General features: G+C 56.4%; 1 protein-coding gene across 9 annotated transcripts in view; it reads left to right on the plus strand.

The window, feature by feature from the left end:
- The window catches only part of ANKS1A (ankyrin repeat and sterile alpha motif domain containing 1A), a 168,953-nt gene that overhangs the window by 138,958 nt on the left and 6,121 nt on the right, over positions 1 to 23,874 (plus strand). For all 9 annotated transcript variants that reach the window (XM_005223297.5, XM_005223298.4, XM_005223300.5 and 6 more), the window contains 7 exons: positions 1,450 to 1,516; positions 6,441 to 6,547; positions 20,581 to 20,679; positions 21,421 to 21,573; positions 21,671 to 21,778; positions 22,729 to 22,893; positions 23,590 to 23,715. In XM_005223297.5, coding sequence (XP_005223354.1) covers positions 1,450 to 1,516; positions 6,441 to 6,547; positions 20,581 to 20,679; positions 21,421 to 21,573; positions 21,671 to 21,778; positions 22,729 to 22,893; positions 23,590 to 23,715 — 825 coding nt within the window. The remainder of the gene's footprint in view (positions 1 to 1,449; positions 1,517 to 6,440; positions 6,548 to 20,580; positions 20,680 to 21,420; positions 21,574 to 21,670; positions 21,779 to 22,728; positions 22,894 to 23,589; positions 23,716 to 23,874) is intronic.

A 23,874-nucleotide genomic window follows, 5' to 3' on the forward strand; every position in this document is an offset into this window, starting at 1 on the left:
CAACAGAAGGGGAGTGGGGAGCAAGCTAACTTTTTATTGAGCATCTACCGAGAGCCAGGTCTTAAGCCAAATGCACTTGAAATGGGCAGGGCCAGAGAAAGGGGTGCTCTGGGGAGGGCTGAGTGGGAGGGGCCTTCTCTTGGAGGGGCGCAGCAGACCTGCTTCCCATGCCAGCCTCTGGGCTGCCCAGTCGATGAGGTTTGCTGCCCCGGTGAGAAGTGTTTCCTCTGCTTTTGCAGAGCTGGGGGCTGGAGTTAATGTGTGCATTAACAAACAGTCAGGGGACTGCATGCCTGCCTGAGCCAGCAGGCATTTCTGTGGTGGAGGAGAAGACCTTCCTGTGCCCTGGCTGCCGGGTAGAGGAGGTGTTTATCCCATGTTGTTCAGCCAGGCTCAAATGTACTGCCTTTGTGTGCCAGCTGGACGCTGGCTGGAGAGTTGTTATTTTTCTGACTGTCAGACCTAAGGCTCCTTACTTGCACTTAGAGGAAAAAGCATCCACGTCCTGGTACAGGAGGTCTTTTTTTCCTTTCTTTAGAAAAAGAGCAGTGAATGAGCTCATTATCACACTACGCTGGGGGCGGGGGCGGGGGGGGGTGGGGGTGGGTGGGGCTCCTCCTCCTGCCCCCGCCTGGTCCTGCCCCTGGCCAGGTTTCCCGGAGCAGGGGGCTTGGATCTAGCTCCGGGTGACCAAAGCCAGATGGCTGGGACAGGTGGTCCACATGGCGGGGAGGGGCGATGCTGGAGACATCTGGCTACTCAGAGACCAGCTCTGTGTGCTGTGATCCAGGGGAAGGACAAGCGTCTGCCCTCTTCAACCCCCAGTGTGGAGCTGTGTGCAGGACTGCCCACCTCCAGGGAGCAAAAGCTCCTCCGTTTAGGGTTACATGCCCATTCCAGGGCTCTGCTGGTCTGAGCTCTAGAAAATGTCCCCACACCTCAGAGCTGGTGGTCACGCAGTAGCAATTATCTATGAGGTGCTTACAAATTGCCAGGCCCTGCTCCAGGTGCGGTGGGTACAGCCCGGAACAGAGCTGGCGCAGCCTCTGTCCTCATGAAATTTAGATTCTAGCAGGAGCAGTGGAGGGCGCCTGCCCTGGCCTGCTCTCGCACCCTCCACGCGGTCTCCACTGGGTCTGGAAAGGCTGGAGGGTGGGGGAAGTGATGTATAAATTGCCTCGGAAGGGAGGCATTTGGGCGTTTCCAGCAGCTGAGCCCCGATTGTTACCCACTCACTCCCTTCAGAGCACGTCTTTAGACCCTCGGGGGCAGGGGCCAGAGAAGAGCCTTTCTTGACCTGTGTGAGCTCTGAAACCTCGCAGGTCAGTGCTGGACCTTGGCGTCATCTGGAAGAGTCCTGGAGGCCTGTCCCTGCACGCGCTGCTGGTGAGCTGGCAGTGTCTGACTTGAGCCTCACAGCCTGTCTTGTTCCTTTCTCTTCTGTCTCAGATTGAGAAGATCATGAGCTCTATTGGAGAAGGGATCGACTTTTCTCAGGAACAGCAGAGGATCTCAGGTACCGTACCACACAGCCATTTCCCCCGCGGGACGCAGCCCTCTTGCTCCCTTCTGACTCAGACATTTCTCTGACCCAGAGGACAGACGTTTAGGGGTGAGAGAGGTCAGCCCAGACCACATCACGCTCGCGTCTACACCGCCCACCCAGCTGTGATTTTAGGAGCCATGACTCCTTTGGCATAGAGGAGAGGAAAGTGGACAGAGGCATCTTAGGCTGTCTGTGAGGAAGCTCCGTTTTAAAAAGGGAACGACTATCACTGTTATTTTCCTGAACGTGGGCTTTCTCTGGTTGGCTCACGGGGGCTGCTCCTTGAGTTGGCCCCAGCCTCCCGGGCGGCTCTGCGTCTCCCCGGGAACGTGGCTTGGGCCCTCCTGACCCATGACGGTGGCAGTGCCCTGGCGTGGGCTCTTCACCTGATCGCCTGGAAGGGCTAGATTTGCTGTTCCCTCCTCGTGTCTGTTTCTCCATTTTTCCATTTATTCACCATGTTCACTTCAGAGCACTGTTACTTGGGTTATTCTTTTCATTTCAAAGCCCTGCAGGTGAGCTCTACCTGCCTTTGTTTGAAACAAAGGCACTAGGGAGGCCCTACCTGAGCTGTTTTCCTTGGCGATAGAACTATGGTTACGCAGCTTGCTCATGAGGTGACATTCTTACGGTGCCTCTCAGAGCACCTCTCACACCCTCCCCTTAAGCCTCTGAAGGCACTTTTGCCACCAGGGCACCTGGGCGGACAGAAGCTGAGGAGCTGGCCTCTTCCCGTCATCAGGGAAGGCTCCCTCTGCACTTAAGGGGCGGCTTCCTTGTTCAGTCGGGAGGCTGTTTCCAAGACTGCCCTGTGAGCCCAGAGTGGAATGGGCCGTTCCCGCATGAGCCCCTGGCCCTGGCAGGAAGTCCGGTGGACGACGGGGCAAGCATGAACCTCAGCGAGGAAGCTGCTGCTGAGGCCACGGGCCTTGTGGGGAGCCTCGGCCCTGTCTCAAAGCCTGATTCTACATGTGCGTGTGTCCAGGGCAAGGTGCTCACTCCCTGTGAGCCCACGGTTTCCTATCGACAACATTTGGATAATCATACTTACCTCTTTTCACTTGTTAAAGTTAAGTAATACATACAAATACTTGAGGTGAAGCGGTGCTTGTTTCTGTCCATGAAACAATTACTTCCTCATACTGAGAAACCCACTGGGTTCCTCGAGCCACCTTCTGTTCAGCAGCCATGTTTCCCTGGACTCTAGCAGAGAAGGCCCGATTGGGTTGGGTCCATCTTTACCAGTCATGGATTATGCGAGAGGTCTGCACATGTGGCTCTTCTGGCTAAGAGTTTGTGGCTCTGTTTCATGGCACTTTAATAGATACAGTCCAGGGAGCTTAATTGTGGTTTGCAGGCTTTGCCAGGAGCAAGTGTTTATTGGGGATAATGTTTAGGACCGAGACAGACTGTGGCCATTTTCAAAACTGTTCTCTATGGGCAGCGGGGATGGGTTGACTGCAGTCAGTTCAGTTGAGGCTGGTCTCCGCTTCCCTGTGCCTCTCTGCGTCTGAGGAGCTTACATCAGTTGTGTATGCTCGAGAGGTTGGCGCAGAAGCAGGCCGTTACCTCTTGGCTTTGGTTAATCGGGAGACGCGACAGCCCTTCTGGAAAACACTCGTTTGGAAGAGTCCTTCTTCTTAGACTTGGTGACAGTGAGCCCTTTCCTTGCCCTGTGTGCCCCACCCTCCAAATCTCACGCCCCATGAACCCACGTGAATGGCGAGAGATGGTCCGGCTACCCACCTAGGTTTCTGGCTCCCAGCACACGGTGTTTTTAGTAGCACTGAGTAGCATCCTCCAGACCCCAGCTTAGGAAAGTTGAGGGTGAGTACACAAAGGTGGCTACCTGAGCAGAGGGTGCATCCACCCGCACTGCAGAGTCCCAGCCTGCAGTGTCTGTGGGGTGGCCGGACTGTGAAGGGTGGAGTGGGGCTCTGGTCTGCCCGTAACCTCTGTCTGATGTGTCAGAGGGGACTTTCCCCAGGACCTCAGAGAGCACCAGCCTTCAGCTAAGCCCTAACCAGATTTCTTCTTCATTTTGAATGATCAGTGTCAGATTCCAAACCATCCTTGGTTTCTGGATCTAGGAGAGGAGACCTGGGCTCAGGGGTCGCCGTCCCAGGAGGAAGAGCAGACTCGCAGGCAGGCAGCCCTTAGCTAAGCAGGGCGTTGCCTGCTGTGACTGGTTTTGCAGGGATCGTGTCCTGAAAGCCGAGACCCCAAGATGGTGCTTGAATCTAACTCTTATTTTGGGCTGTGGGCACCTGAGTGTCTGGCACTAGAGCTGGTGACCTGTATCCCGACGGGCCTGTTTGCCAGCTTGTCCCGCTGTCAGGAATCCAGGGAGGGCAGGCCTTCCCCGGCCCAGCCCACTCTGGCTGCTTTCACCAAGGGCCTGTGCTGTTCAGCCAGTGAAAGAAAACGCTTGACTTTGTTTTGCTGCCATCAGCTGTTTCAGTGGTTGAGTAGGTGTTGAACGTGGGCTGCTCCAGGGGCCCTGTGTCCCGGGAGAGCAGCGGGCCAGCCTGCTGGGGGCAGGTATCTCGCAGCACGTTTAGAGGGTGGCGTGTGGTCCCCGGGTTTGGTCTCCGCAGCTGGACTGGAGGTTTGGTCCCAGTTTCCACTTGTCCTTGGAGTCCCCGGCCGTGTCCTCCTCCCCTGATTTTCACCAGCCTGCTGGGGGCCTGGCGCTTCCCTGCTGGGTTCTCACAGCCTGGAGAGAAGTCACTTCCTAAGTTGATTGGTGCACTCACCCGAGAACTCTGTTGTCCTGTCCTTATTGTGTCACCTGTTTTTGTGATACCTCGTGGCTTATCTTCTTGGCAGAGAGGCACAGCCATTCCTGAAATGATGGGGTCGGGGGGTGACTTCACCTATAGGCTGTGCCCTCAGGAGAGTGTCACTCCTCTGTCCCCTGTCTGGCTGTCCTAGAAACTATCGGCCAAAACTGTAGGACGTTCCTTCTCTGTTCTCCCTGATCAGCTGTCTGCAGCCCCTGGAGCTGGAGGTAAAGTTCGGCCGTCTCTGGCTTTCGTACATGTACACATTGGCCAACAGCTGATCCTGGAGGATCTGTTGGGAGAATCCGTCCTTTTGCTCCCGTGCTGGTTGCTGCTGTCTCCTTCTCCCTTGGTGGCAGCAGCAGCAGCAGCTTCTGCTGAGATGTCCGATCCCTGATGTATTTTCCTGAGCGTGGAAGGGTGGGGGAGGGGAGGGGAGGAGGGGGAGGGCCAGACATAACGAGAGTGAGCAAGGACTGTAGAGCTGACAGCAGGCAGTGTGGAGCCCAGGAGCCTTTAGACAAAGCATTCTGCTGCGGTTCTGGACGCGCGCACAGCCACCAGCAGCAGGCGGGACTACGGCTGCCTGGCCAGGGGATTACGAGCAGGAATGAATCAGCGGCCGGGGGACACTTGATTTCACAGGCACTCAGAAGCCCGCTGCCGAGGTTCCTGGAGCAGACGGCCTCGCTCCGGGGCAGGGGGGCCCAGGCCGCCCCCAGACTCAGCATCTCGCAGAGCTGCTACCGTGCATCGGGAGGCCGGCTGCCAGGGCCCTGACCACCATCTGTTCTGCAGAGGACAGAGGAGGGGGAGCCTGGGACAGTGGGTCACCAGGGTCTCCTATCTAAACCAAGCCACTTGGCCTGCCCACAGGGCAGAAGGTGCTGGGAACACCAGAATGACTTTCACCGCGTCAAGACTTCTCCGGAGGTGATGTTTTTGTAGTTGGTTCTCCTTTTTCCTTCTTTCATCTCTTCTTGCCCACGAGAACCGGAGAAGTAGATGGGGTTAAGGTGATCAGCTCAGAGCATCCAAGGTCTTCCAGGAAGGGCTGAACTTTTTTCCCCCCTGCACTGGCAGGCTCCCAGTCCTACCGAGGAGCAGAGCAAATGAGGTCCTCCCTTTCATATTCATCCTCAGAGGAGGGAGGCAAGCCCCGGAGACGCTGGGAAGACAGCTGCTGCCTTTATCACTCGGCCAGAGACAGAGCAGCACCGACCGGGAAATAGGCTCGCGCCACTCAGATGACAGAGGACCGCTGCCTTTCTCTGTTCTGTTGAGCTGGGTTTTGTCTTCTTTAGCTGAGAACTGGATCTGCCCGCCTGCTTTCCACCCGAGCAGGCTAGTCACGGGAACAGCCACCGTCGGAAGAGGAAGATGAACGCCCAACCCCCGCCGCCCAGCCCCGCCCGGGAAGGCAGCCCCGCGGACAGCGACCTGCCCCGGGAGACGGCCCGCTCCCCGGCGGCCGGAGTGTAGTGGGGTCCCGGCCCCCAGCCCTCGCCCATGTGCCCGCCCGGCCCGCGCTGCCCTGAGCCTCTGCGCACGAAAGCCTGGTGGCCATGGTTTGCTTGTTCCGGGACTGCTGGGGGAAGACAAGTAAAAGTCTCCTTTCTCCGCGGGCCGGGGTCCTGCTGCTTGGGCTGCATGCGCTGGCTGCCCGGGGCCGGGCGCGGAGCCCTCGCTGTGCCTGTGTCCCTCCGCTGCATGAAGAGGCGCGCTCGCCCCTGACTGGCCTGGGCTGCAAGGTCGTGGGACTGGTCCCTCGTCCCCCGCCCCTTCTGGGGCCCGTGGGGACGGACTTTGTGAAATTCCTGCGTGCAGGCGGACGAGCGCCGACCCGGAGAGCCTAGGGGGTCAGCTCCCCCGGCCCCCCGGGCCGCCAGACCCCGGGGGGCGTGGGAGTGGGCGGCGGCCGCCCGGTGCCCTTGCGCCACCCGCGGAGGAGGGGCCGCGGGCCCGGCGCTCGCCTGCCTCCGGTCCCGAGTGTGGCTGCTCCGTGGTAATGACGATGGTGTGGCAGTGCCATCTGTCTTCCTCCGAGTGCCGCTGCTACCGCCTCAATGGTTTCTCCCTTTTCAAGCGTCTGCCGATTCCTCTCTCGTCAGGTGCGCGGCCGCTGGAACAGAGCGTCGGGGAGTGGCTGGAGGCCGTGGGGCTGCAGCAGTATGAGAGCAGGCTGCTTCTCAACGGCTTTGACGATGTCCGCTTCCTGGTGAGTGCCCAGCCCTGGGGGAGGCCGCTCCCGCACCCCAGGCCCCACTGGAGGTGGAAACTGTACGTAGACCTGTGTCCCAGGAAGAGGGGCCGCGCGGCTGGACGCGGCGGTGGCGCTGCTTTGTCAGCACTGCTCTGGGCACACCCTGTCGGGAGGACTCTTTGCAAGTTCACATCGGAGAAGCAGTGTCCCTGACACATCCCTTGGTCCACTCCTGTCTCCCTCTCAGATCCCGGGTCTCAGATCCCAGCCAGATGCCAGAAGCTCCCTTTGTTCCCCAAAACTTTACTGTCAAGCCTGTGGTCACTGAAGTCAGAAGGTCTCTGGCACGAAGGCCTGGTAGTGGGCTGGTGGCCTCATGGGTGGCCCAGATGGGAGGCTGAGTGGGGGTGGGAAGGATCGGCTGCTTTACTGAGGTGTAACTTTGCATTCTCTTCTTGCAAAGCACAACAGCTCAGAAAGAAAGAAAAACCCAAGTATCCTCTCTGTGGAGCAGGGGCCCACCCGGACCCTGGGTCCAGACCCAGGGCTCCCTGTATAGGTCCAAGAAGCAGCTGTGGGCGGGGTGCCCATGCCTGAATCTCCTCGGGAAGCCCTCCCCTAGGTTGAGCGCAGTGGTGGGGACAGAGCTGACGCGTCCTGTTAGCACTCTGGGTGCGGGGAGGTGCTCACTGACTCTCCCAGCAGCCCTGAGATGTGCACTCACATCTCCATCTTCATTTTCCAGACCCAGAGCAGTGGACTGTCTTACTCATGCTCACGTCTCTGGGAACTGGGGAGGGTAGGACACGAGCCTGGCACTCCGGGTCTGAGGGTCCTGCTTCGCTGCCACGCACACGGCCTGTTTCTCACTGGTGGCTAAGGGGAGTGGGAGTGGTGCCTTTTAGATGCTTGAAGTCGCCTTCTTGCCCGTGCTGTGTTGGGAGCTGGTTTGAGGTTCCTTCCTTCCTGGTGGGCCTGTCCCGCCTCTCACGATTTCCAGGGTGCAGTCCCGAGTGGACACTGAGGTGCCTCCGCTCCCTGAAGCAGATCCCTGACCACGCAGCCCCCTCGGCCGCTGTGATTGAGGGTGGTGGTCAGTGGACCCAGGGCTCCCCCTGCCCTTTACTGTCCAGAGTGGGTCTCTGTGGGGCTCTCACTGACGGGGTGGCATTGGGCACCTCCCAAGTAGTGGGCCACCCAGGGAGCTGGCCCAAGGCACCGCGGGGGACCCTGACTGGGACAGCTCACCCCACCAGGTTGTCTGTGTCCCAGGGCAGACAGCGAAGGCTGCTGCAAGCCACCCTTCCCAAGCCAACTTGAGGCCAGTTATTTTTCAGCTTTTAAAAATACTAGGTTTTAAATAGCTTTTTTTTTTTTTTTTAACTTGAACTGAGTATATTTATGGTTCTTATAACCTAATCCCTGACTTACCAGGTTCCTTGGGGAAGGCCAGCAAACCCAAAACGGAGGTGAGTGTTCAGCCAGTGAGTGAGTGCACCGCGCCCTTGGTGCCGGCCGGTGAGGGGCCTTGCGCCTCTGAGCACGGCCCTTCCTCAGACTGGCCATCAGGTGGGCGAGGAAGGGTGGCCGTGGGTGTCCCCTGCCTGTGCTGGGGGATCTGAGAGGCTGAGCTCCTGACTTCTCACCCCTCCTCCTACTGGTCTGGAAAGGCTAAGGTGCCCATTCCTTGAGTATAAAAACCCCTTTAAAACTGCTTCTCTGCCCCTCCTTGTACTCTGACCAGAAAGGAGCTGGGCAGGCACCTGGGGAAGAAGTCTGGCCCTGGCCCAGGCATCCACGCACGATGCGGGGCCTCTGTCGGAACACACCTGTTCCCTTTGGGGAGGGGCTCATGGAGGGAGGCCCGCAGCTCAGTTCTTCCAGGGCCTTCCAGGCTCCTCCTGCTGCCCTGGGTGCGAGCCGTTCCCCTCTGTCCTCTCAGTTCCGGAGGGGCGGCTGGCAGGCAGGAAGGCTGATTGCGCCTCAGTCTAGCGCATGGCTTCTCAGGCCTTCAGTGGCCTGAGTGGCCATGCACAGCATCCTGGGTAATTGCATGTAAGTTGCCAGATGGGCTGCAAGGCTAATTAAGTTTTCGTAACCAGAAAAGGGAGGAAGAGAACACATAAGAAGGGAGTGTTTTGTTTAGAAACATTCCCTCGTTGCATATGGTATAACTTACACTGCGTTAGCTGGTGGCGTTATCCCTGTGTGATTTGGTTTTCAGTAGGTTGTAAATGTTTCTCTTCATTGTGAAATGCTCTGGAGACTCTTCTGCAAGATTCACAAGTGGCTCCCAGGAAGCCAGCCAGGCTCTAGATGTAGTAGGAACGTCTGAGACCAAGGGCTGCTATGGAATCTCCCTGTGACGGGGTCCTCTGAGTTGTGGGAGGAGTCTAGGGCATTTGTGAGAGTCACTTGGCTCCCTCTCAGGGTAGAGGGGACCTTAACACCACGTGGTCTTATCGTCCCCTCTGTGCCCGAGGTCCTTCCAGATGACCTCTGCCCTGTTCCCAGTGACGGGCCCTCCCCCTTGCAAAGGCACAGCCCCTTCATGCTCTACGTCGCTCAGGCTGGTTTAGACCCTTCTTCATATTGAGCCAAACCTGTCTCCTTGTGGCTTCTGTCCCTGAGCCCAAGCTTACTTTTGGGGGCCATGCAGAGCGCACTTAGGCCGTGAGCAAATGGAAGACCTCCGTCACAGCCTCCTGGGTCCTGTCTTGTCCAAGCTTCTCTTGGCTTCTCCTCCTGTGATGTGAGACCTGAGCCGGACAAGTGAGTGCTGCAGTTTGAACTTGATTCACACTTTCTTGCCCGCAGGGGGCAGGGGCAGGGGCTGCCAGGCACCCCCAGGGTGACGGGGCTGACCCCGACCCGGGAGCCAGGGCGGGAAGTCCGGCTCACACGTCTGCCAGCCCGCCCACCACGCTGGCTCGTGCATCGTAGCCAGTTCCATTTGTCTCACCACAAATCTTGTCCACAGGAAATGGGCTTTTTCAGAGAAGGGAGGAAATGTGTTTAATCAGCACGGAAAGAAGGTAATCGGTGGTTGGCGAGTGTGCAGCTCAAGCGGGCTGGTGCAGGTCCGGTATCTGGAACTCGGCCTCACGTCCCCTCACTGGAGTGTCATGGAGTCAGTGGTGGCGCTCCTCCTGCGGGGTCGGGTGGACATTTAGAAAGGTTCTCAGGACTCTGACGTGCAGGAACATTCACCTTGGAGTGCTGAGTGAAGAAGCTGAGACACAAAAATCCGTGTGCAACATGATCTTAATTTTCAAATTAGAAAGCATATCGAAGTGCAGGGAGTAAGCCAAAAATGTATTCTACTGTTCGTTATCTCAGGGGGATTATGGCTTTGTTTCCTTTTTGAGAGTGAAATAGATTTTCTGTGTTTCCTACAAGGAACGGCTTTGAAATCAGCTAAGCAGATGCTGTAGGCATCGTAACGAATTTGAGTCTAGCTGGGAGAACGCGCGCACACAGCACTGGTAACAGCGACGAGTGCTAAGTACCGGGCACGGAGGAGATGCCTCGCTCACCCAGGGTTCACTGCCTGCCGGGCACCGAGCTGGCGCCCAGCCCTGAGGCGGGTGCGCATCAAATCGCAAACAGGGCCCTGGGCCCAGAGGGTGGAGACACTGCCAGGAAGTGGCAGAGCCGGGACACTCGCCCAGAGCTATCTGACTTTGAACCCCTACATTCCCCGTGCCATCCTGGGGGTTTTGTAGAGGCTGCAAGAGCTGGAAAGACTCTAGGGAGAGGCCCCCACTGTCTGTGGTGAGGCTGGCTTGAGGGCAGAAACGGGCAGGACCCAGAGAGGGCAGCAAGGGGGGCTGGGCCTGATGTTGAGGGGCCTCAAAAGCCACTCTCTGGGGGGCCCCCACGATCTCTGAGTTCTGGGTATAGGGGGCAGGATCCTGTGGTTATGGCTTTGCCAGGCAGGGCACCGGGGAGTCAAGATGCCCACTGGACAGCATGGTGGAGTGCTGATCCACCATGGCACGTGGCAACTGATCGAGGCTGGGAGTTTAGACAAGGGGAAAACGGGAAAGAGTCAGCAGCAGCTCAGGCTGGGCTGGAAACAGAGGCTGAGAGGCAGGCCTGTGCCTCTCCGGGGCAGTGCTGGGGCAGCCTCGTGCGCCTCCCGTCGGTTTATTTCTCCCCTCTGCCCATGTTTTCCTGAGGTGCCAGCTGGTGCCACATGTAGGGGAGAGATGGCAGGTGAGCAGGACCAGCCCCTGTGAGTGCTCAAGGCACGAACTTGGCCAGGGGCTCCTTCTGTACTGGCTTCTGTGAAGCTTCCCGGCCAGGTTCCCAGACCCTTGAGCCCCCCTTCTTGCTGTACCCCCTGGATCAGCCTCACTGTTCACCCCGGAAGCCAGGCTGTGCCCTTGGGTTTCCGCCCAGGCTCCTGCCGTGGCTCCTCATCCCCTCTGACGTCCCTGCCTTTGCCTCTCCCTGCCCTGCTGTCAGGCTGCCTCCCCACCTCGCCATCTCTCCAGCCAGCGCTTGGGGAGCTGACGGCTCTGGGGCGGGGCCGTTTCTGTGCCCCCGTGTGTAGCAGGGCCCGAGAGGGAGAGTTTCCTCACCTGGGTCATTGGAGGGGTGTGGAGCTAAGGCTTTGGAAGGAATGCGTTCAGTTCAGTTCAGTTGCTCAGTCCTGTCCGACTCTGCGACGCCATGGACTGCAGCACGCCAGGCCTCCCTGTCCATCACCAACTCCCGGAGCTTACTCCTTTGGAAGGAATATTCTTAGACAAGTGTGGATCCTGCCTCCTGTGCTAACTCAGTTCTGTGGTCACTTAAGAACTTAGCTCCTCGTTATCCCAGGGGCTGCTGCTTCCTTGTCTTGGCAGAGCCCTTGAGTCTTGAGACCAGAGCCAGGTTCCCTTTGGGCCCCTTCCCAGCGCTTGCGCTCTCTTGCTCCCCCAGAATTACCCAGAGGGCCAGCAGTTGGAGTCACTTAGCGTCCAGCTCCGCGTGCCCCCGTGTGGCACTGGCCTCTCCCATCCCCTTCATAGTGGCGTTTGAGAGCTGTCTTCACGTCTGTTAATTTAACCAAGTGCCCTGAGGATGGAGTTGGAGTGGTGAACACATCCTGTCCTGTAGCTTCCGGGTCTGGGGTCTCGGGGTGAGCAGCTGCTGGGGGCTGTGTCTGGTATCTCAGCACGTCTCTGTGTTCGGTTAGTCAACCCCCAGGGTGCATGTGCAGGAGTGCAGCGGGCAGAGCAGTAGGGCCCGTGTGTCCCTGGCAGACATCAGCTATGACTCAGGTGTCCCTGAGGCCCGTCTCGACTCCCAGGCTCCGTGGACAGCACACCCAGGACCCCAGGAGTGTCACTTGCTCAAGGCTGCTCCTCAAGCAGAAGCCAGGTCTCCTGGGCCCAGAGCAATACCCTCGCCTCGCACTCTGGTGCCCTGTAGCCCCCTCTCCCAGGTAGATGCCATGGCTGGAGACCATTCTGTCCACACTCTGTCAGGGCCAGTCTACAAGAGGCTGGGGTAGGAGCTGGTGGGGCTCAGGCCCTGGGGACTTCCACCCTCAGGGAAGCTCCAGGGCCTCGGGCAGCTGGCTGAGGCCACAGTTGAGGAAACTGGACAGGGAAAAGCTTAGGAGAAAACATGGGCAGGGCCTAATCACCTGCCCTGAGAAGCAGCTGGGAGTCAGGAGATCTGGGTTTCCTCCAGGTCCCTTGCATGATTTCAGGCAGGTTACTCTGTACCCCCGCCCCATCCCTGTCCCACAGGATCTCACTTGACTGCTTCCTTCTTCTTTCTGCACGTAAGCTCTGAAGACAGCACAGCATTAGCTGTGGTCACCCAGAGCAGCCACTGAGACTTTCCATGGCTGAGTGTGAGAACTTGAGGTGGGAAGGTGGCAGAAGCAGAGATCAGCTTTATCCTCAGACATGCGAGGTGAAGCCTGCTTTGGGTGGTCTTGGATCCAGGCCCCTTGACTCACTGACCTGGGTCTGCACTGATGACTTGAAGTGCTTATGGCATCTTGACGTCAGATAAGGCCTTGGCAAGGCAGACATTCAGGGGCGATAGGCAGCAGATGGGCAGGAGGAGACTGCGCCTGGATCAGAGAGAAGGGGGGGCCCGGGGCCTTCCTGGGAGAACAGGGCCATCAGGGGTGTGGCTTCCCTCCACCAGGGAGGAGAGCCATCCCTGACAGCCCTCCGCCGAGACTGACCGGGGAGACGGACTCTGGCCTCCGGATGTAGGAGCCGGTAGCTTCTGCGCTTCATCCTCATCTGAGAACTAGTTGCTTCTGGTCACCCTTGGTGTTCTGTGCCTCCAGCTGAGGACAGGGCTGGGCAGGGTGGGATGGAGGTCAAGGCTGAGCTGCTCCTGCTGCCGAGGATGGCGAGCTTTTTGTAGGGCACCCATGAGCTGGGGACGGCGTCAGTCTGGGAAGTCTTGTGACCACGCCCCAGGAAGGCAGGGGTCGGCGAGGCCAGGCAGCGGCGAACAGGTGCACACAGGAAGAGCTGCGGAGTGCTGGTTCCTGCCAGCAGGTCAGCGCTCAGCGCCAGGAATTCGTTACTTAACCTGCGTGGACTGGTGGCTTTGTTCCTGTTTATAAAGTTCTGACTTTGTAAGGGACTTGAACCCAGTTCTTTGGCTGCACTGGGTCTTGTTGCTCCGTGCGGGCTTCTTCTAGTAGCAGTGAGAGGGGGCTCCTCTCAAGTTGCGGTGTGTGGGCCTCTCGTTGCAGTGGCTTCTCTTGTGGAGCTTGGCCTCTAGGGCGTGGGCTTCAGGAGTTGTGGCGCACAGGTTTAGTTTGTCTGCGGCACGTGAGATCTTCATTCCTGGACCAGGGATCGCGCTGCACGGTGGATTCCCAACTACTTGGACCACCAGGGAAGCCCAGAACCCAGGTCTTACTCTTTTACACCACAGCTGCCTTGCCCAGTGGGTAGAGCACAGGAAGCCCTCGACCCCTGGATGAGTGGACACATGATGCTTCAGGGAGCATGGCTTCTATTTTCCATCATTATTCATACCCGTAGGCCACAGAGGTGAGCAGCAGAGCCCTGCCCATCTTCGCTTCCTCTTCCTTCTCCCAGTGGTCCTCCCCACTCTCCCTGGGCCAGCCCCCTGCTCCCCGAGCTCCCTGGGTCTGAGGCTGTGGTTTGGGGAAGACGTGTGCTCTCCTCGCTCTCCCTCGTAGCCCACCCACCACCACGTGTCTGTGGCCACTCAGCCTGGGAAGGTGGTCCTGGCTCAGACCAGGGTCCTGTCCTGTTCCGTGCTCAGCGACCCGCGCCCAGATGACTGTGCCCCCAACAGCCCTGCTGCTGTAGCCAGTAACGCGGTGGGTGACGTTACAGGACGCACGCGCCCTGGAGAGCGTGCGGTCGTTGGGGGTCCATGGCAGACGGTTCAGTGCGCAAGCGTGTCAGCATGTGAAAAGGCAGGTTAAGTAAATAACATATAGACCACAGTCCCAATTCTGCCAAAATATTGTCACTGAAAAGACTTCTCCCAAATGGTAAGCTCGGTCCCCCACCCCCACCAGAGGCAATGGATTTATAAGTGGCTTTTACATTTTTCTTTATACTTTTTTATTTTCAGAATTTTCAAAAATAAACTTACAACTTTTCTACTTAGAAAAAAATTTTTTCTCCTTTAATATGAGGGAGAGATTGAAGCAGGGCCCAGTGGAAATCTGCAAAGTCCTGGAAGGCAGAGAAAGCATAAGTATCACATTGAACCAGCCAGGGCCCAAGGAAGCACTTAGCTACCCCCTTGGTGCCCAGCGGCTCTGGAGGCGGCCAGGGGCCCTGATGATGTGGTCACTGACCTGGCTGCTCAGGTGTTAAGGAGCCTTCTTAGCGGCTCAGGCAGGCCCCACAGATCACTACAGCCAGGGGTGTGGTGACTGTCAGCCGCTCAGCACACTCAGCTGGCTCTTCCCTCATCTTCCCCTAATCTTCTCATCTTCCTCATCATCTTCCCCTCCCCTAATTTGAGAAATCTGCTCCTGAGGTCTTCATCTGCATTCTGTGTGCATCAAGGCAAGCCCCTGACCCCTCACCCCAGCACACTTATCCTTCTGGAACAGCTCTTCCCACCATCCCTGTTCCTCGAGGCCCAAGAAAGACTTGGGTGGGGCGGGGAGGGGGAGGAGCATCATTGCGGGGCTTTTCCCCGGAGGCCCAGTCAGGCTGGGGACAGTAGCTCGGTCTCATTCTTTCTCCCCCAAGAGAGGAGGTTTCAGCCTTTGTTTTTTTTTTTTAATGACTCCTGGCAGGAGAAATGGCTGAATGGTTGTCTGAGAAGAGAGAGAGGCCATACAGAATATGGAAATTAGGCTGGAGGGGGCGGGCCAAGTGGCGGGTCTGGAACTACTGCTGAGGGACAAAACCCCTCCCGAGGAATCCAGTCTCTGCCCAGCGGGCCCTCTTCGTCAGAGCTCATGGGCCTTTGTTGGAGCAGAGGTCAAGTCCTGCCAGGGCTGACACTGGCCGTGGTGGGGCAGGGGGACAGAGCCCAGGTGTGCTGCCTCCCAGCCTGCCTTTCCACAGGCTGGCACGCTGCACGCACACGCCTCTCCAGGAGGATGCGCCAGGACGCTGCTCACGCCTGTCCCCTCCCCCTTAGGGATGGAACCTAACCAAGCCAAGCGTCAGCAGTTCTGCTTCAGATTTCACTTAGACTTGGAAACTAATAAAATCTCAGGAAATCTCTGTTCACTGAAATGCTTATTAGGCCAGTGAGCCGTTCTGCTCGGTTAGCTCCCTAACTGTTCGCTCACTGGGAACTTGGAACGCGGACTGGCATATAGTCAGCTCTTGGTCAGCATTAGTGTGGCAGGAGGTGAACAAAGTAGGAGGTCCCCTTTCCCCATAAACCTCCTTGTGAAAAGGTTTCTTCCTCAGCCAGGAGAGTGGAGTAACTTCCAGAATGTTTCCTGTCTTTGAGGATTTGGGGGCCTGATAGCCACCACACAAACTAATCCCACAGAATGTAGACATGGCAGGTTTAGGAACTCAGGACCCTGCGCTGTGCCCAGGGCGTACTCTGGCAGCTGTTTGCTCTGATTTTCCGTCACGTCCTTTGTTTGGGACATCTGCCTCTTTCTCCTCAAAGCTGCATACGCCCCCCATTCTCTTGCCTGGAGGTCTGGTTCATGATGGCCTTGTCTCCAGTTGGATCTAGTTTCCTGGTGGTCAGGCTTCAGTTCAGTATTAGCGGTACCCTAAATGTTTGTGAAGGCTTCTGAGGGAACGTCAGGGTTGCAGTGGGTTTTCAGAGCGTTGCTGCAGTGCCGCCCTCTCAGAGGCTCACTCTCGGGTCCTCGCTGAGGGGTCCTCATCGTCACCAGAAAGCCTGCCCCCTCTTCCCCCACCGCTTTTCCCCACTAGCATACCCTAGACCTGGGCCCAGAGTAACGACAGGAACTCGGCGTGGCGACTCTTGGATTCAGGGGTGACTTGGAAGCTGGTCAGACTTGAGAGTGGTGCCAGGGCCCAGAGGACACTCTGCAGGCCCAGGGATCTCTAGGGTCCCAGCAGAGGGGTGTGCCCTGCAGCCTGAGCAGAGTAGTCCGGCTTTAGAGCTGTCTTGCTTACGGCCTGTCCTCTGTGAGGCCAGATTTCTGTCACCAGGCACAGGCTTTCGGGAGGCTCCCACACCAGCAGTCACTGCAGCTTGGGCACAGAGGTGAAGCCACCAGGTAATGGTCTGCATGAGCTGGCCCCACTTACTAACCTTCTCTGTAAAGCGGGCATAAATAATATCCACCTCAACAGAATACAAAGTCCGGAAAAAATCCTGGAAACAGGAATTTAGGACACATCAGAAGTCATTTCAGATTGGTGGAGAAAAGATAGCTCATTCAAGAAATAGACCATCTGCTGCCTGGAAAAAAATATTAAGTGGACCCTTAAATCTTATGTCAAAATAAATTTGAGGCAGATTAAAGATTGGATTGTAAAAAATGAAACTGTGAAGTTACAGGGGAAAAACTGTGGAAGAATTGTTTTAAAAATCCCAGAAAGGATTTTCTAAGCCTGATGAAACTTTAGAGAAGCTCCATGAGAAAAGTGGGAGTTCCAGTGCAAGCAGACAGCTTCTGCCTGAACAAAGCCAGCGTAGCAGTTCAGAGACAAAGACAAACAGCAAAGACACGCGCCCAGCTCTTCATAGTAAAGCGTTGATTTCCTCACTGTGTAAAGAGTTCCTGCAGATCAAGTGCAGGATAAAGTAATTCCTGAAGCAGCAGCTGTGGCTGCTCACAGCACCCACCCCAGAGCTGCATGGACACGAATGTTGGGCTGAACTCGGCCCCACAGGTCACTGGTTCTCTCCGGGCCTCAGCTCCCTGAGCTGTAAAATGGGGTAACAGTAGTCCCCATTATTCAGTAGTTCAGCAAGTGCAAAGCATGTCGCACATGGAGGGGGGCAGTAAGTGCTGTGTATGTACTTGACAGATAAAACATGAAAGGATGCTTGAGCTCACCTACGAGTGGGCTGATCTTGTGTTAAGACATGCAGTGAGAAGCCATTTCTAAACAGCTGCACTGACAAGACTAAGACGTCTGTCAGCCTTCTGAACACACATACCCTTGCCCAAGCAACTTCTTTTATACCCTTTTTTGAAAATTTAAAATCGAAATATAGTTGACATGTGATATTAGTTTCAGGTGTACTACATAATGATTTGACATCTGGCACGTTATGAAATGATCACAGTGAGTCTAGTAACCGTCTGTCACCATGTGAAGTTATTACGACATTACTGACCATATTCCTTAGGCTGTACGTTATATCCCCATGGCTTATTTATTTTGTAACTGAAGTCTGTACCTCTTAATCCCCTTTACCCGTTCCCCTCCACCTCACCTGATTCCCCTCTGGCAACCACCTGTTCGTCCGCTTTATGAGTCTCTCTCCATTTTGGTTTGCTCGTTCATTTTTTAGATTCCACGTATAAGTGAGATCATACCGTATTTGTCTGTTTCAGCATAATGCACTCTGGACCCCATCCACGCTGTCCCAAGTGCCAAGATGTCGTTCTTTTTTTAAAGCATGGTTTCATTTATTTGGCTGTGCTGGTTGGTGGTTGTGGTGCACAGGCTTTCTCCAGCTGTGGAAAGGGGGCTACCCTCTCCACGTGGGGTACGGCCTGTGGGGCACCCCGGCTGCAGTAGTCACGGTTCAAGGCCCCCAGAGCACAGGCTCGGCAGTTGTGGCGCACAGGCTTGCTTGCCCTGCGGCGTGTGGCATCTTCCCAGACCAGGAATCAGCCCTGCATGCATTTGCAGGCAAATTCTTTTAACCGCTGAACCACCAGGGAAGTCCCCTTCCTGTTTTTTTGGCTGAGTAGTATTCCTGTGTGTGTACACCACACTACTCATCTGTCAGTGCTCCGATTTACAGTCTCACCAGCAGTGCATGAGATTCCCCTTTTGTCCACATCCTTGCCAGTACTTCTTTGTTGTCTTTTTGATAATAGCCATTCTGACAGGTGTAAAGTGATATATCTCCTTGTGGTTTTAATTTGCATTTTCCTAACAATTAGTGATGTTGAGCATCTTTTCATGTGTCTCTTGGTCATCTGTATGTCGTTAAAAAATGAGTAGAGAGCTATGGTACATATACACAATGGAGTATTACTCAGCCATTAAAAAGAAAACATTTGAATCAGTTCTAATGAGGTGGATGAAACTGGAGCCTATTATACAGAGTGAAGTAAGCCAGAAGGAAAAACACCAATACAGTATAGTAACGCATATATATGGAATTTAGAAAGATGGTAACAATAACCCTGTGTACGAGACAGCAAAAGAGACACTGATGTATAGAACAGTCTTATGGACTCTATGGGAGAGGGAGAGGGTGGGAAGATTTGGGAGAATGGCATTGAAACATGTAAAATATCATGTATGAAACAAGATGCCAGTCCAGGTTCGATGCACGATACTGGATGCTTGGGGCTAGTGCACTGGGATGACCCAGAGGGATGGTATGGGGAGGGAGGAGGGAGGAGGGTTCAGGATGGGGAACACATGTATACCTGTGGCGGATTCATTTTGATATTTGGCAAAACTAATACAATTATGTAAAGTTTAAAAATAAAAAAAATAAAAAAAAAATGAGTAGAGGATCTGAATAGAAAAATTTCCAATCAGGTTATTTGGTTTTTTAAATATTGATTATGAGTTCTTTGTATATTTTGGATATTGACAATCTTTATCTGATACGTTGTTTGCAAATATCTTCTCCCATTCAGTAGATTGCCCTTTCATTTTGTTGATAGTTTCTTTCTGTCTGAAAGTTTTTCAGTTTGATATAGTCCAATTTGTTTATTTTTGCTTTTGTTTCCTTTGAGAAGACAGATCTAAAAAATAGGGCTAAGTCTGATGTCAGAGTGTACTCCCTATGTTTTCTTCTGGGAGTTTTATGGTTTCAGGTCTTATATTTGAATCGTTAATCCATTCACATTTCATTTTTGTGTATGGTAGGAGAAAGTGGAACAACAGTTTTGATTATTTTGCAGGTAGCTGTCCAGTTTTCTGGACCATTTATTGAAGAGGCTGTCTTTTCCCACTGTATATTCTTGCCTCCTTTGCCTAAGATTACATGACCATGTAAGTGCGGCTTTATTTCTGGGTGCTGTGTTCTGTCCTGTCGATCTATGCGTCTGTTTTTGTGCCACTGCCATACTGTTTTGATTACTGCAGTTTTGTCGTATGGTCTGAAGACAGGGAGTGATACCTCCAGCTTTGTTCTTCTCTCTCGAGAATGGTTTGGCAGCAGTCTCTCTTCTTGATAACCACCACAGAACGATGCACATAGAGGGGGTTTGTGCAGCGCCACCTGTAAAAGCAGAAATTGGAAGCAGTCGTCCTTCAACACAGAACTGGCGTAAAAATGTATAATATTCACAGTTTCATAAATTTATAATCATCCATGACCCTGGATGATTATGCAGCTTTAAAAGAAAGGACAGGTCTCCATACACTGATGCAAAGTGATCTCCTATATATACTAAGTAGTTGTGAACAGTGTGTCAAGAATCGTATTTATGCAGGAATAAAGTGTGCATGTGTGTAGGTGCCCAGCTGGGGTCTGGAGGGATATCCAGGAAAGTGGGAACCATTGCTCTTGGGGGCTGGGGCTCTGTAGCTGAGAGACAGGCAGAACGCATGACTTTTCGTGTATCATAATCTGAAAAAAACCCTATCTTGTGACACCACTGTGAGTAACTAAAGACAGCACGATAGGGGTTAGGAGTGGTGAGTGCAGTCAGACCCTCTCAGATCCTAGCTCTACCACGAGATGTGTGACTTCGGATGTGTTTCTGACCTCTGTGGGCCTCAGTTTCCTTCTCTGTAAAATGAGGATGCAAACAGAACCTAACACAAGGTTGTGAGCCTGAAGTGGGCGAGTGCACGTGAAAGCTCCTCGTCCCTGTCACGCAGCAGGGACGCGACAAATGCCAGCCACCCTCCGTTTCGCCCTCTACTGCCCCTCCCTCCTCTCCCAGGCAGGTCTCCGCTTTGAGACTCCTGTCCTCCTTGAGACTCCTCTCCTCCTTGGGTGCCTGCCCCTGCCACCCACCCAGGGTGGCTGTTTTAACCTAAAATCACAAAATCGTATCTGTAAGGAACCTGGAAATTAATCCTGTTCTTCACCTTGGGGGGAGGGCCTCCCTTGGGGCTCAGCTGGTAAAGAATCCGCCTGCAGTGTGGGAGACCTGGGTCCATGGGGTTGCAAAGAGTCGGATACGATCCCCTTGGGGAGTTGTCAGATCTGCCCCCCAGGTAAATGCACATGGGCTCAGGTGGGCGAGGGCCTGTGCGCTGCCTGCTGTGGCCCAGGTCCGCGCCCTGGAGCCGCTCAGGACAGGTGGGCAGCCGGGCAGGTTTGTCTCCCTGCTATATGAGGCCCTGTGTAGCCCATCCTGGCCTCGCAGGGTGCCCCAGGGCTCACACCCTCATGGTGCTGGTGGCGAAGAAGAACTTGGCAAGGGGCCATAACAGGCTGGCCTCACGGCCTCATGCAGGAGGCCCTCACGTTCTCCTTTCTCCTCTCAGGGGCCTAACGTGATGGAAGATCAGGACCTGCGGGAAATCGGCATCAGTGATGCACAGCACAGGCGGAAGCTGCTCCAGGCCGCACGGTCCCTGCCCAAGGTGCCACCCGCAGCGCCTCAGCCTCAGCAAGGGGCAGGGCAGGCTTTGGGGCTTGGGGGCCACCAAGGGGGGTCTGCCCCGTCCTGGGAGCCCCACAGGGAGCACAGTGTCCTGTTCACCTCTTTGCCACGTTCCAAGGGCAGCAGAGCCCCAGGCACAGTGCACATGTAGTCCAGCCTCAGGAACAGGTCATCTGGCGTGGAGCCTGGTGCCCGCAGGTGTAGCCCATCACTTGGAGGCCAGGCCTTCCCCGAGGCCCGAGGCCTGGGGTGTGGGGCAGCACAGGAAGCGGTCTTTGCCTGGGGGGCTGTGGGCGGTAGGCCTGAGCCTCTCTTCAGCTCTGCTGGCACAGAGTCCCCTGGTCCCTTCTACTGCCAAGGTCTGAGGGCGCACAGACGAGTCCCCACGGACGCGCACCATCTCCTTGTCCCGCCAGGTCCATGACCATGTCGGGCATAGAAGGGGCCTCACAGACCCTCCTCCCCATCTAGCCTCACCTGACAGGGCACCTGCCTTTCTCACTGATTTCCCGCCTCAGCTGGGCCCTGATTCGGCAAACCTGGGGTGCCCGGGTGGTCCCAGGTGAGGCAGAGACAGCTGTGTGAGCCGAGGGACTCGGGTGCTGAGCTCATAGGCCCCTGTGGGTCCTCAGGCACTGTCCCACTCCTACCCCAGCCTCCAGTGTGGTCTCCCGCATCCCCGGGGTCCTTGTCAGCCCTGCCTCCTGTCCTCGCTGCACAGGTGAAGGCGCTGGGCTACGACGGCAACAGCCCCCTGTCAGTGCCCTCCTGGCTGGACTCGCTGGGGCTTCAGGACTATGTCCATTCCTTCCTGTCGAGTGGCTACAGCTCCATTGACACCGTGAAGAACCTCTGGGAGCTGGAGCTCGTCAACGTGAGTACAGCTCGGCGCAGGCCTGGCTGGTCAGTCCTGAGCATGAGTGTCCCTGGATGCCCAGTCGTCCCCTGACTGCTCCCCACCCCGCCCCCAGGTCCTGAAGGTGCACCTGCTCGGCCATCGCAAGCGCATCATCGCCTCCCTGGCGGACAGGCCCTACGAGGAGCCGCCCCAGAAGCCCCCGCGGTTCTCCCAGCTGAGAGTGAGTGGGGCGGGCGGAGAGGGAGGCGCGTGTGCTTTGTGCTGTCAGGAACTGAAAAGAATCCTTTAGGAGCTTCTCAGAGACAGTGTCACCTCTATAGGAAAGGAGCAGCTGAGCCGATCCCTCTCCTCCCAGTGTTGGGGTCAAGTGTTGGGGAAGTTAGGAAAACAAATACCCGAATCCCAAACGGCTAGGGCCATGTCTGAATGTCCCGTTCAGCTGTCTGGGGATTGGAGTCCCCTCGGGCAGTCTGACATGAGCCAGAGACAAAGCCTAGAACCCGGCAGGGCTGGGCCTTCCTGAGCTTCTGAAGGAAATCCCTGTGATTTTTAAAATCTCACCGATGTTTTGTTGCTCAATGCTCCTCATTTCTGACTGAAAAGTAGGTTAGACTGTGAGCCTATGGTTCAGGATGACTCTCCCCAGACCTGCAAGGCTGCTGGTGGGCAGTGGGTGGGCCTGGGCTAGAGTCTCAGCCTCAAAGTGGGCACGGTTTCACCCTTTCACACGTGAGGAAGCCCGGGCCCAGGCTGGTTCCGAGACCATACACTCCGCTGACATTCAGACATGGAAGCCAAGGAGACAGGGTGTCATCGGGAGCACAATGTCTCCTCAGGAGGGACCCTGAGATTGAGTCACGCATCCCCAGGGCCCGATCAGCTGTGGCAGACAGTTTTCTCTTTGAGAAGGTGGAGCGCGCTTCCCCGCCCTACAACCACCCCTCCTCCCTGCACGCTCCGGGCTGCCCACCTGCAGGGCCCAGTTGTCAGGGCTTTCTGGCTGGAGGAGTCTGGCCCGATGCCCAGCTCCTGCCCTTTCTCACCGACTCTCCCCTGGAGCTGGGCCCCGATACCAGTTTCTCACTGATCCCCCCCCGGGGCTGGGCCCTGATACCGGCAGCCTGAGGCCCAGCCAGGCGGCCCCCAGACTCACGGCTCTCCCCGCCGCAGTGCCAGGACCTGTTCTCGCAGACGTCGTCCCCGCTGAGCCAGAACGACTCCTGTGCCGGGCGGTCAGCTGACCTGCTGCTGCCTCCTGGGGACGCGGGCAGGAGGCCGCACGACAGCCTGCACGAGCCTGCGGCGCCCTCTCGGGCAGAGCGCTTCAGAACCCAGGTGGGCGGGCAGGGGGCCCAGACGGGGTCCCTGCACCCCTCCGGCAGGACAGGGCTCCCCCTGCCTGGCACAGGCCGTAGGCTTCATCCCGCCCCCCAGGTGTGGCCTGGCCCGCATCCCCCACAGGGCGAGCCTTCGCTCCATGTCTTTGACCCGCTTCTTCTCTTACGACTCACTCATCTCAGTTCTGGCCTCTGAGGAGTCCCCGCACCTTTGCACCAGCACAACTGTGAATTTTACAAGATTCAAAAAGCATGCTGTCTGGCAGTCTTAGTGACTCTGTATCAAGACTTTCCACCTTGCTGGGAGTCCTGAATTTCCCTTCGTCCCCATGCCTTCCACCCATGCCCTAGTTGAGGACCCCGTCACCCCCACACCCCGACTCCTGTCACGAGGACCCCTATAAAGCACATCCGTGACCACGGAGACATCCTCCCCGCTCCACTACCCCAGGATAAGATCATCTCCGACACCATGGAGCCTTCCACGTGGAGCTGCTCACGGATGGGCGGCTGAGGTCCCGGCTTCCCTACCTGTTCTCAGCCTGGACAGGCCTCACCTCTGCCCCAGCCCATCTGAACAGCTGGTCTGCCTCTGCCCTGGAGCTCCTGGAGGTGGCTGGCAGGCCAGAGCCAGGCGGGGCGCTCAGGAGCCCCTTGAGCGGCAGGCTGAACTGGGGCCCCATATGTTCTGCAGGAGGAGCACCGAGAGGCCAAGCTGACCCTCCGGCCCCCCAGCCTGGCTGCCCCCTACGCCCCTGTGCAGAGCTGGCAACACCAGCCGGAGAAACTCATCTTCGAGTCCTGCGGTTACGAAGCCAACGTGAGTAACCCCTACCTCCAGCCCAGGGCCCCCATGCTATTCTCAGCTCTTCAGCCGTCCCGGCATTGCAGGGAGGGGAGTCACGGGAGAGGGTCCAGGTCGGCTGGGCAATCCCCGCATGGTGACACAGGACACCTGAACGCGCCTACTGCTCGCTCC

The sequence above is a fragment of the Bos taurus genome, chromosome 23 (assembly GCF_002263795.3).
Source record: "Bos taurus isolate L1 Dominette 01449 registration number 42190680 breed Hereford chromosome 23, ARS-UCD2.0, whole genome shotgun sequence".
Classification (NCBI taxonomy): Eukaryota; Metazoa; Chordata; class Mammalia; order Artiodactyla; family Bovidae; genus Bos; species Bos taurus.